Genomic DNA, 13,114 nt, shown 5'->3' with positions numbered 1-13,114 from the left:
GTGTGTGTGTGTGTGTGTGTGTGTGTGTGTGTGTGTGTGTGTGTGTGTGTGTGTGTGTTTGAGATCACTGTCAGCCGTGTTTACATGGACACATCTGATCCGCATAGTTGTGGAAGAACAGCTCAATCGGAATAGAAAAGGATCATATAATACGCCTCAATCGGAATACAATTATCTGTTCGTAATATAATTCTATTCGGCTACAGAAGAGGTGGTGTAGTCTGCTATAATCGACATGCATACACTTATTCCGATTAGTTTGGGGTTTAACTTAGGAAAGCTGCAGTAGTTCGCATTTGGTCCACTCCGCACTCCAAACTTGACCGCTGTCAAGGACGGTGGATTTATTGCCCGATTCATGTCTTTGTTATCACTCCGTAGTAGTTACAGTAGTCCGGTAACATATCAACCCCAGCGTGTCCGGTTGCTAAGCGACGGTCATGGGTGACTATGGGTGACACGGGTGGGTTAATGTGTTCGCGTATCGTCGTGTCCGCGCGCTTCTGAGATAACTTTGCAAGAGTACTACTACTGCTAGTACTACGGCTACGGTTGATGTGTATAAGTGACTCAATTATACACACCTTTTCTATCAAATAATTTTTCTGACATTTTTTGGGTCTTAATTTATGTATGTGTTGGTCTTAAAAAGTCTTAAAAAGTCTTAAATTTGACTTTAAAAATGGTGCAAGAACCATGGATACGTTTATGGAAAAAAGATAATTCAAACAATGAACTTGGTGAGAAATTTGATTTGTCTGCACTCTAGGATATAAATAAGTAAATAAATGACTTTTCTCACCAACTCTTTGCAAGAGTTCAATGGCTCAGTGGTTGGAGCACTTGCCCTGAGATTTACAGGTCGCTTTTTTGTCACCGGTTCAATCCCTGCCAGATGCGTCTTGTTTCCTCAGTTCTAATTATGGACTTTTGGTGTTTGAGGTCTGTCGTTCTCTTAACGGTACCTAGGCTGTATATTTCCCTCCTACAATATTTTGATCCCCTATTCATTTTTACCGGGGGGCAGCATCTTGTGTTGTCGCTGCAGTGGATGCATGTTTCTTGATGCTTTTTTTATTTTATTAAAAATTGTAGGCTATCAATGAATTCACTTCTCTAAAACCCACTGCCCAGTGTCTTATCACATATGTAAAAGTAAGATTCTGACATAACTATGAGTTCCCCTAGCCTGCCTATGGTCCCCCAGTGGCTAAAACTTGCGTTTGGTGTAAAACGAGCACTAGCTGCTCGCCTTTGAAAAAACGGAGGCCCAAGTGCGCTGATTTGGAATGTCTTTAGGTATGTCGTCACAAAGCATCTAAGCTCCTCCCCTTACTCTGCCTGGCCCGCCAATGAGACACGACCGTGCGAGCGCCACATGTGTGTGTGAATACACACACTGTAACGCAAGTGTTTCTTGTCGGTTCTTTGACGTCTCTTGTATTTCCACAACGAGACTGTAGTGGGGGTTATCTGAGCCATGGTTGAGAAGGAATTGGGGGAAATCGCTGAAGTACATGAACTGTGACATGCCGCCGGTTGCCGCGAGGCACCATCGCCGCGAAGCACCACCGCCCGGCAGCCGGCAGCAGGCAGCGTGCGGTTCAGTCTACTTCAGATTGATGTGAAAGTGGAAGAACCAGAGACGTCGCAGAACCCGACAAAGTCGTTTGTGATTCATAATATCGTCTGGAGGCGCACACAGCTTTTGGCCGTGATAATATGTATTATATGATATAGATATCTATGTATTATATGATATTATTTTGATATAGAGCTCCAGGACTGTAACGCAAGTGTTGTACACTTCCTTGTTATTTGGATAACCGTTCTGCTTTTGGAGTTATGGCGCATAACACGTCGGACTCTCGTCTCTGGTATTTCTACAACGAGACTCGTAGTGGGGGCTATCTCAGCCAAGGTTGAGAATGAATTTGGGGGAAGGAACTTTGGCTTTGACTCCCTCAAGAACATGAACCACGACATGGAGGAGAAAGGGATTGTTGGCGGCGAATGTCTCCCGCTTGAGCCCCACTTCCCGCTGTCGAGGGACCACCGCCAGAGGCGGAGGTGCCTAAGCGCTGCCCGGCAACAATCCCTTTCTCCTCCTTGTTCAGTCTTGTTCAGTCTACTTCACATTGATGTGGAAGAACCAGGAACGTCGGAGAACCCAACGCGGTTGTTTGAGATTCATAATATCGGCTCACAGCTTTTGGCCGTGATAATATATATTATATGATATAGATATCTATGTAGGCTATATGATAATATTTAGATATAGAGCTCCAGGACTCCCGTGTGTTCTAGAATATTTACAGAACACGGCTAAAGGCTGTGTGCACCTCGCCATTGCGATACATCCACTGCAAACAGAGCGCATGGTACCGTGGCTGCAAGCTGCTCAGGGCCACACCCCCACCCTCCTCCTTGACCCGCCTCGCTCCTCCTCATTTGCATTATAGCTACAGACACCAAAACAGCGCATTTGGGGGAAGCTCAATGTGTGACTGGCTCGGAGTGGCTGTAACTCTGCACCACGGCTGAATTTCGGGAACGTCTTTGAATACTGTGTTAGTTGCCCACTAATACCTATATTAAAGAATATATAAAATAGCATGTCATGGGACCTTTAAAGATAATATTTGTGAGCCATTATATGTCCAGTAGTGGTGCAACAGTTCACGGGTTACCCGTGATCCGTACGGATCAACCTCACGATTCGGGACGCAAGTGATCCGCAGATCGGCTGATAAAAAAAAAGAAGAAAAAAATGTTGTGCGTTAACGTGATCAGCGCATGTTTAAAGAACAATTCCGGTATTTAGCACATTGAGCCCCCTTTCTGGTTTGTCTAGGATGAAATATAGTGGTTGACACACCGAAATGTTGACTATTGGTCCTGTCTCAGGCATTTGTCTCATTTCGATTCGCCCCTGCCTGCTTAAGAATGGCTGGCTTTGGGCATTCACAAACCTGTCCTTAAAACAGCCCTAAACGTTCATTTTCAGAAATGTGCAATTCACCGAGTGGTTAGTGGCATACGTTGATGTTCCTAATCAAGTATCGTAGCAAAATACAGTTTCTGTCGCCTTTTATTTTGCGTTTCGTAAATCCCATTGAAACGGAAACCGGACCGGAAGCGGAAATGGGCTGTTTATGTTTGGTTGTAGTCCTTTCGCTCGGTTCTCTGTATCAACAGTAGGGCTAGAACCGGGCAAAAATACTACAACCAGCCCCCTTTCTGTTTCCGGTCAAGGAGCCATGAGTCTTCCAACAGAAATCAATGGATTTACAAAATGCCAAATAAAACACGACAGAAACTGTATTTCGCTACCATACTTGATGGAAAAAAAGAAGAAGATGAGGATGTCTGCTTTGCCTTGGGAGAGTGGACTCTAAACTCTCCCCAGGCAATGCAGACGTCCTGATTTTAAAGTTGTAAATCCAGGTCTGCTGTGCTTCCTTTGGACAGTTTTTTTTATTATTCACTATCCATGTTAAAAAGAAGGAATAATGCCTGAGGTTGCACTATATTTTGTTTCAAAAAAAATAATTCAAGGACTCAGCCAGACTATGTTGTTGGGAAGCACTCAGGAAGCCTTACCTTGCTAGTACTATGAAGTTTAATAACTTACTCCATACTATGAGCTTACTATGTAGATGAAATGGTTTTGGGGAACACTTTCCTATTAACTGTTGAGTCCCTAAGAGGTAGGTTGCTAAGGAAGTTAGCAATTATGCTTTTGGGAAACAAACCCCTGATAAGCTCACTGAAAAAGATTGTTTATGTTAGCATTTAGCTTCTACCGTAAGTACATTCGATATGTAAGAAGCAGCTACCCTCTAGCCATTTAAACGGGGGTCCCCACACAAAAACGCCCGATGTATAATAATCATATTTCCAATCGAATCATTTTAATAGATTGGATGTCCGAAATAGTTTGCTTGTATGATCGCCACAAGCGTAGCAATCACATAAGCTGTGATCCGCTCAAGCTTGAGTGAGTAACTGCCGAAAGGATGTTGTACTTTTTTCTTTAAGGTTGAAATACTGCAACTGTCATGACTGTTCAGCAGGTAGCTCTCGTGCGAATGCGAATAATTGGCTACTACTGTTATCACGTGACACACTGCGCGCATCGGTTCATATTTTTTCATCCCCTCCGATATCTGATCCAGCATACTGGGCCATTATCGGCCCGATAACTTGATCGGGACATTCCTAATAGAAACGTTCTAATAATTGTGTAGATAGTGGGCAGAAAGAGATGAGGAGTAATTGCTCACTCTGGCAGTCTTGTATTCAATGACGTCAACCTAATGTTTGAGCACCTATGATCCAGTTAGAAATATTTTTTATGCAATCCCTGGGGCCAAATACAGCTCACCTGGCTTAACTCATGGAAAACATCTTCTTAAAGATCTGTTTTATATATTTTCCATGGTTGTGTGTTATGGCCAGTGGTGGGCCAGCAGGGCCTTCTCTGCTGGCCCTGTCAAAATCTAAATAATATACAGTATATATATAATATTTTTCTAAATTACATTAATTTTCGTCTGAACGCATCTTAATTCCATATTTTTTTCAGTACTTACAACATAATTCCAGAAGGAAAACTGTTGTTTTTGTAAGGCTGAGCTCAACTGAATAACGCATCACAGCTAGGTTACATGGACCGGCGGGGCCAGCACTAAAAGTATTGCTGCCACCTCCCATTGGATAATAAATTTGACTGACGTGTGTATTCAGCCAATCAAATGTTGAGCTGTAGTAATAGAACGACCCCAGGGCCCAGCAATATGCCGGCGCTGGCCCTCGGTGATGTTATCAGCGAATTTTTAATAGTTGTCGGTACAGAGTTGATAGTGAACTACTATGGCCACCGCCTTCACAGCACCTAGCGATCCTGTTTCTGAACTCCTTCGTTCGCCTTCTTCAAGGCGATCGTTTGGAGAGAAGACAGATTTAATTTCAAGAGGAAGACCTACACCGAAGCCTGATGGGCTGACCCAGGCCGATAAGGTTTTCTGCTGCACTTTACGGAGTGCAACTACAGCCGCTATGACTGGCTAACGGCTAGCACCGTTCAGAACAACCTATTCTACTCGCCGTGTTTGCTGTTCAACATCAGTGAGGGGAAATGGAACAGCGCAGATTTAGCATTCTTAACAGCTTCACCAAGGCAGCTTTAAAACATCAGACCATGGGTGATGGGTGAATTTTACTTTGCACTGCGTAGTAGCGATATTGTTGTTGTGGTACTTTAGTTCATAACGCATTTTTTTGAATGGTTTGAAACACAAATATGTTGCTGGAAGGCAATTTTATTTATAAAGCACATTTCAGACACAGGGCCACTCAAGGTGCTTCACAGGGTTTAAATCAAATATAGAACACACATACAAAAAGAAGCAAATTTAAAGCATGGATAGAAATACACCATTTAAATAAAAGAAATAAAACATTTGTACAAAAAAATAAATAATTAAAATTACAGGTTAAAAGGGAAACAAGAAAGTTTTGAGACCCGATTTAAACGAGCTAAGAGTCTCAGCGGATCTCAGACTCTCTGGCAGTCCGTTCCAGATATTGGGCGCATAAACGCTGAATGCCGCCTCTCCCTGTCTAGTCCTAGCTCTGGGGATTTTTAAAAGACCTGTCCCAGACGACCTAAGAACTCTGGTCGGTTCATAGCGGATCAGCAGACCGGTCATGTATTTTGGCCCTAGACCATTTAGGGCTTTATATACCAACATCAATATTTTAAAATCAATTCTCTGTTTGACAGGAAGCCAGTGTAAGGACTTCAGAACTGGGGTGATGTGATCCACTTTTTTGGTCCGAGTGAGGACTCGAGCAGCAGCGTTTTGAATTAGCTGAAGCTGTCTGATTGATTTTTTTGGAAGGCCTGCAAAGACACTATTACAGTAGTCAAGTCTACTAAAAATAAATGCATGGACAAGTTTTTCTAAGTCCTGCTGAGACATTAGCCCTTTAATTCTCGATATATTTTTAAGGTGGTAGTAGGCTGACTTAGTAATTGATTTAATGTGTTTTTTTAAATTTAAGTCGGAATCTATTACTACTACTACTCCAAGATTTCTAGCTTGGTGTTTGCTTTCAAACATAACAGATTTAAGCTGTGCGCAGACTTTTAATTGTTCATCCCTGGCACCAAAGACAATTACTTCAGTTTTATCGTTGTTTCATTGAAGAAAGTTTTGGCACATCCAGTCATTGATTTGTTCAATGCACTTACTGAGTGCTTGAATCGGACTATAGTCTCCTGGTGATATGGTTATGTCAATTTGTGTGTCGTCTGCATAATTATGGTAACATAATTTGTTCTTGTTCATAATCTGAGCTAGTGGTAGCATGTATATATTAAACAGAAGAGGCCCAAGAATGGAACCTTGGGGGACCCCGCATGTAATATTTGTTCGCTCGGATGTGAAATTGCCTATTGACACATAGTAGTCTCTTTCCTTTAAGTAGGATTCAAACCAGTTTAGCACAGTTCCAGAAAGTCCAATCCAGTTTGCAAGTCGATCTAGTAAAATGTTGTGGTCAACTGTGTCGAACGCAGCACTGAGATCGAGTAAAACTAAGACAGAACTTTTGCCACTGTCTGTGTTTAAGTGGATGTCATTGAGGACTTTAACCAGTGCGGTCTCAGTGCTGTGGTGTTGTCTAAAACCTGACTGAAAGACATCAAAGCAGTTATTCATTGCTAAGTAATTATTTAGCTGATGATAAACAGCTTTTTCAATGATCTTGCTTAAAAATGGTAGGTTGGATATCGGCCTATAATTGTTCATGAGTGATGTATCTTGATTTTTCTTTTTTATGAGTGGCTTGATGACTGCTGTTTTAAGGGGCTGTGGGAATACACCAGTGCGAAGGGACATATTGACAATTTCTAGGACATCTGAGGCCATGCAGTTAAAAACATTTCTTGTCCATCAGAAAAAACTCTATCATGGCATCCGAACCCATTTTAAATGGGTACAGATATAAAACATATCTTGAACCTGGTATTGATGCGGTAACAGCTTGTCTTATTTTATAAATTTTCTCGGTAAAGAAGGAGGCAAATTCATTGCAGGCCCTCGTGGAAAGATGTTCAGACGCTACTGCCACAGGAGGGTTTGTTAGCCTGTCAACAGCAGCAAACAGGGCACGTGCATTGTTGCTGTTTTTGGTGATGTCAGAAAAGAAAGACTGCCTTGCATTTCTTAGTTCCAAGTTAAAAGTACGTAGTTTCTCTTTGAACATATCATAATGAACATTGAGATTTGTCTTTCGCCACCTGCGTTCTGCTTTACGGCACTCTCTCTTTTCAACTCTGACCTGAGGGGTATTTCTCCAGGGAGACCTTTTTTTACCAGAGATGACCTTCACCTTGGTGGGTGCAATAGTATCGATAATATTTGTAATTTTTGAGTTGAAGTTACCTACAAGCTCATTAACTGAGATACAGGGGAGGAGTGGGGACAGAGAAAATGCCTGAATAAATTTTTCACTTGTGTTTTCAGTAATATACCGTTTTTTGATAACCTTTGTTTTTTCAGTTGTGTGCAAAGATATTGTACTCCCAAAAAACAAACATGAATGGTCGGAGAGACCCACATCAGACACTGAAAGGTTTGAAATGTCCAGGCCCTTTGAAATTAATAAGTCCAGGGTATGACCTTTGTTATGTGTAGGCTGGTTTACATGTTGAGAGAGTCCAAAATTTTCCAGTACATACCACAGTTCTTTAGCACTTCTGTCCTCGGGTTTGTCGACGTGTATATTAAAATCCCCAACAATTAATAAACAGTCAAACTCCATACAGATAACAGACAGTAGTCCAGCGAGGTCATCAAAAAAGTTTGCACAGTATTTTGTTGGCCTGTAGATATTAATAAAAATGTCTCGAGAGGCTGAATTTAACTTGAGAGCCACATATTCAAATGAAACAGTTTCCATAAAACATCTTTTTGCATTTTAGAGATTCATTAAATAAAATAGCAACTCCACCACCTTTCTTATGAACTCTGGCCTCATGAAAGTGTAGTTGGGGGGGGTTGACTCGATAAGAACAACTGAGCTGTTGTCTGGGTCCAACCAAGTTTCAGTTAAAAACATAAAATCAAGATTGTGCTTGGTAATAAAATCATTAATTAAAAATGTTTTACCTGACAAAGATCTGATGTTTAACAAGGCCAAACTTAATGTGTTTGAGTGCGAAGCATTGTCAGCCCTATTTACTACAGCAGACTGTGGCTGAAGGGGAATGGATACCAGGTTTGACAGGTTTGCAGTATTAAAGTGACAAGTTTTCTTGTACGTATTGTCCGGTTAGTCACACAAACAGCAACAGTATGGGGAGGTGAAGTAGCCAGTAATCTACATGCTGATGCCGGAGGTGGACAGTAAGGGGTGCTGGGGGAGCTAGTCACACAAACCGCAGTATGGGTCACTGGCGATAAAGGAAAGTAATCACTGACCGGTGCGTAGACTTGAGCTGTAATCGTGGGAGTTGGGGTCAGTCAATGGCGGGGAGCTGTGGCAATTGCATGGAAAATGTTTCCTGTGAGTGCCCGAGAGCCGCGGAAACTAGGGTGGATGCCATCTCTGCCAAAGAAGGAGGGACGGTCCCAGAAGAGATTAAAATAGTCGATTAAAATACAGTTGTGTGATGGGCAGACCGACTGCAGCCATGTGTGTAGGGAGAGCAGGCGAGTGAAACGCCCGATTCCCCGGTGCAACACGGGAATGAGGCCTGAGATGAAGATGGACTTTCCACAGTTTTTAAGATCGGTGAAAAGGCGCGTAAAATCCTGCTTTAAGACCTCAGATTGCTGCATTGCCGTGTCATTGGATCCGCAGTGGATAACAATGTTCTTAACGTGTGGGTGTTTGCTGAGCACAGACGGAATTTACTTTAGCACCTGGCATACAGTGAGTTACAGCAGATTGTGATTTAATATGCCTTAAAATAGAATCACCGATGATCAGCGAGGTTAAAGATAGCTCTTGGTACTTGCGGGCTGCCGCTGCCCTGCGAGCGAGGCGTTCACCGGCAGGCTCTGGAGGAGGGACATCCGCCGTCGCTCGGTGGCAGATCGTGTTGACTGGACAGCTGGGCTGCGTGGACGGGTCAGGGAGCACGGGAGAACGCCGGGACCGTGGATTCGAGGTTGAGGTGGAGGAGCCGGTCAGCGGGGGGAAATCCGGCTCAGGGCGACCTCCGGAGCGTCTCAACACGGCCTCCCTAAGGATCCTGTGGCGGGATCCTGCAGCATTGTTAGGAACGGCAGGTGCATCAGCTGATGGAGCAGGACTGTCACCAGACAGCGCTGCATACTGGTTGGATAGGCCCAGGGGAGGAGGTGGGGCCCTGTCCGGGCCACTCTTGCGCCCTCGGATTACCACTTCGGTCCAGGAGGGCTGACGGTTGGGAGTGGAGCAGGAGGAGGGACGATGACAGGTGGAGGTGAGGGGGTCCCAGACAACAGTGTCCTGGAAAGCTGTGCTTAGTGATGCAATCTGTTTGTTCTGGTCGGCAGCTAAATCCATAACGCTGGCCAACAGGGACTCTTTGTTGCGCAGCTCGTCCGAGAGCCGTCTGATGTCCTTCTTGAGGTTAGCAATTTTATTATTTGCTATTGTAAGCCGCGAATCATCCTCATTTGGCATGGTGTGGAAAGTTACCAGAAGCTGGCTAATGCTAAAGCTAAAAGCAATGGCTTTAGCTAATGCTATTAGCTAAAGTAAAGAACATATAGAACTTAAAAAACATACGTTGCGTTGGCTGATGATAAGGCTCTTAACCTTTCGCTATGTATAGTAGCTAGTCTCTCTGGTAGTAGACGCGCTTCTTACCTTAACCGTGCTTGGTTTAAACAGATCTATTCACAGGTAACAATAACACAACGTAACTAGGCTTAATGTTAATGGTTTGTGTGGATGCCGCTTAATAAGCATATTAAATTAACCCGTTCACTACTACTCCTTTGGGCTTAATATTCTGGCTGGATTAGCTGTTGTAAAATATGTGGCATGAAGGCCTACTTGTACGTTTAATTTTTGTTAATGAACTGGCGTTGCACTTGTAATATTGTCGCTATAGGCTACTTCATTGAATCCGTTGAAGTTGCGAAAGCATCCGGTGAAAATAACAATAACTGAACACTTGTTTTTGTGTCACGTGTGTGATGTGCAATCTGGTTGCGGAGTGACATAAGGAAAGATCTGATGGTGATGCTGCATTACTCTAGCTCTGCGGTTATGCAAATTGGTGTGCGCTGTTGTGGTTGCTAAAGATCAACTGTCTTGTTGACGTTATGCAGTAGCGCATATTGTGGCTGTGTTGGCTGTATTGGCACCTAATATGAAATTTGTGTGCATGTCTTAGCGTTTGGGGGTTGGCCGTTGGTGGAGTTCGTTACTGAAGGCCCTGACTTAAACCCAACGGTACGCTACTGGTTATTAGTGTTGACTCGTTCGTTCGCGAACCGGTTCGATTGAACGAGTCTTTAGGATGAACGAACCGAACCGGTTCGTTTCTCTCGTTCATCTCGTTCACCATTTGATTCACCGGAAACTCGACTGAACGAACGAACGAGTTTCCGGTAGCACTGACTCCACTGAGTCTGACTGACTCAGCTGAGATCCGTGCAATGGCGTGCATTCCATGATGTGATTCATGGCCACCGGAAACTAGGCTGATTCGCGAACTGAACTGAACTCCTCCCAGTTCAGTCGAGTTTCCGATTAATCGATTCACCGGAAACTCGACTGAACTGGGAGGAGTCGTTCGCGAATCGTTTGTTCGTTCAGCCTGGTTTCCGGTAGCGGTAAATCGCATCATGGAATGCAGGCCATTGCACGGTTCTCAGCTGACTCAGTGCTACCGGAAACTCAACTGAACGAACGAACGATTCGCGAACGACTCATCTTGGCGAACTGACTTCACGTGAACTGGGTCACAGAAACGACTCATTAAATCCACCACTGCTGGTTATGGCCAATAATTATATTATCTATAACTATATATCTTGCAAACATAATGGAGGATGCTGAAAAAAGTATGAATAAAAAAATTGCCATTCCCTTCTGTGCATGAAATGCACAGAAGGCTTTGGCACAGTATTGTGCCAAACTATAGGCAAACCATATGATATCCCTTGCCACACTGTTCTATCGCTACCGCTTTCTCACCTTTCATGGACCCCTTTTGTGCCACCACAAATGCTGTGAACTCAAACTTTTCCTTTGTATTTTCCTATGGAGTTTTCCACAGTGCTGATTCTTCGGCCACATTCATGCTTTGTGTATACAACTGGGCCCTTTCATTTCAGCTAAAACCATGTCAGACTGCAGTCGATTGGCGACAGAGAAGGACCACGGGACCAACAAGGTGGCAAAAGCTTTGCTGTCTTGCTCCAGTCAGGATTTGATTGCCAGTCCGGTTAAACAGGTGGTTACAGATGAAATCAAACCCCCATGGAAGAAACGGGCCAAGAGGGAAGTCGGGGAAGGCAAGGATCTGGAGGAAGGAGAGCTCACAGAGAGCAGTGAAGATGGGGGTGAGCAAGGAGAAGAGAGGGATGGAAGAAATATTGAAGACATACTAAAGATAAAAGCCTAGTTCAAACGTGCTTGAATGTTGCAACTTGCTGATGACAGGATGGGTCCTGTTAATACTGTATATAATGCAGAGAATAGCGATCAGTCTTACTGAGGTCATCTTGACATGCCATGTCTGGATGACCAGACATAGGACATGGCGTAGCAAGCTCAGGAATCTTCTTTTTGAATAAGTGTGTTGATAATGGAAGTCTGTGGGTCAGAATGATTAGCATAGTTAATATTGATTTGTATTAAAATGATGCAAGAGAAACTGCTAAAAGGGCCATGCTTGCCTTAATAAGCGTGAACATAAAGTTCTTCATATAATTGATAGGATGGTGAAACTAAATGTCCTGCCTTGTGTTATGGAAATATGTTTAGATAATTTCTTATTTTTTTGCTGTTCATTGTATTCTGTTTTGCCATTTAGAAAAATTAACTGTTTTATTAGGACGGAAGTGATAATCTTTTTCCGAAATATTGCAAGGAAACACAATACAGGACCATACACTGTTTTATTTGACCTTTATTCATCCAAGAAGGTCCCATTGAGATATAATATCTCGTCTTCAAGGTAGTCCTGGCCAAGATAGCCGACAGTACAGTTACAGTACAGAGATGACATAGACCACAGACAGACTGAAAAGCAAAGCATGAGCAAACAAAAAGCACAAGCAAGAAGACAAGTACAGTTTAGGTACAGAGAGGACAGACAACAAGCAAGAATACATTTAAAAGTCTGTTTCTAGTCTTGGAAAAAGCTAGAAACAGTGACACTGTTCGATTAAAGTTGATTTTAAGAGATTTTTTAATAACATCTATGGAGGGCAATGACTTCAGATTTATTATGTTCTGAAAGTAATTCCAGGAGTATTCTGTACGTATTCTGTAATTCTGTACGTCTAGCTGGGATGTTTAGGAGCAATTTGTTTACCGACCTAGTACTGGTGTGGCGTGTAAAGTTTACAGACTACAAATGTAGGGTGGAAGTTTACCAACCAATGCTTTAGCAATAAAAATCATGGCTTTTCCTCCTGAGTGACGGTGAAGTCAATTTGACCATTTCATATAATTTGCAGTGGTGTGTATTCTGTTTTGTTTTTTGCTTTAGTATCTGTCACAAAATGTAAAGCTGCATGATACACAACATCCAACTTAAAAAATAAATAAAAATGGAATAGGTAGGAAGCTATTTTGGACCAGCCATAAAGGCCCACTATGCAGGATCGGCCATTTCTTCGCTGTTTTCTCGGTTTGCGCTCGCACTTTTCTCTACACAGCTCCCCCCATAGATATATAACAACAGATACGTCACGGCAATGTTGAGCGCCGGTCGGCTGACGATGTGAGTACCAGGTGTGTTCGGCTGCCAGATCGGCTCGGGGTCCTGCGCTTACAGATGACGTATCGACACTTGACGTTTCGACACAAGCCAACAGACAAAACCCGGAAGGGTTGTTTATAAACGGTGCTCTGCTCAATAAGTTTTGGTTTT

At 43.2% G+C, this 13,114-nt stretch overlaps 1 protein-coding gene across 1 annotated transcript in view; it reads left to right on the top strand.

Annotated features, from left to right (window-relative positions):
- znhit6 (zinc finger HIT-type containing 6) overlaps positions 1–12,792 on the top strand; it is a 139,647-nt gene extending 126,855 nt beyond the window's left edge. The window contains exon 10 of the mRNA XM_060066919.1: positions 11,349–12,792. Coding sequence (XP_059922902.1) covers positions 11,349–11,638 — 290 coding nt within the window. The 3' untranslated portion in view covers positions 11,639–12,792. The remainder of the gene's footprint in view (positions 1–11,348) is intronic.
- The last annotated feature ends 322 nt before the right edge of the window (positions 12,793–13,114 follow it).

The sequence above is a fragment of the Gadus macrocephalus genome, chromosome 12, assembly GCF_031168955.1.
Source record: "Gadus macrocephalus chromosome 12, ASM3116895v1".
Classification (NCBI taxonomy): domain Eukaryota; kingdom Metazoa; phylum Chordata; class Actinopteri; order Gadiformes; family Gadidae; genus Gadus; species Gadus macrocephalus.
Note: the sequence above shows the minus strand (reverse complement) of the source record. Positions and strands in the feature narration are given on the sequence as shown.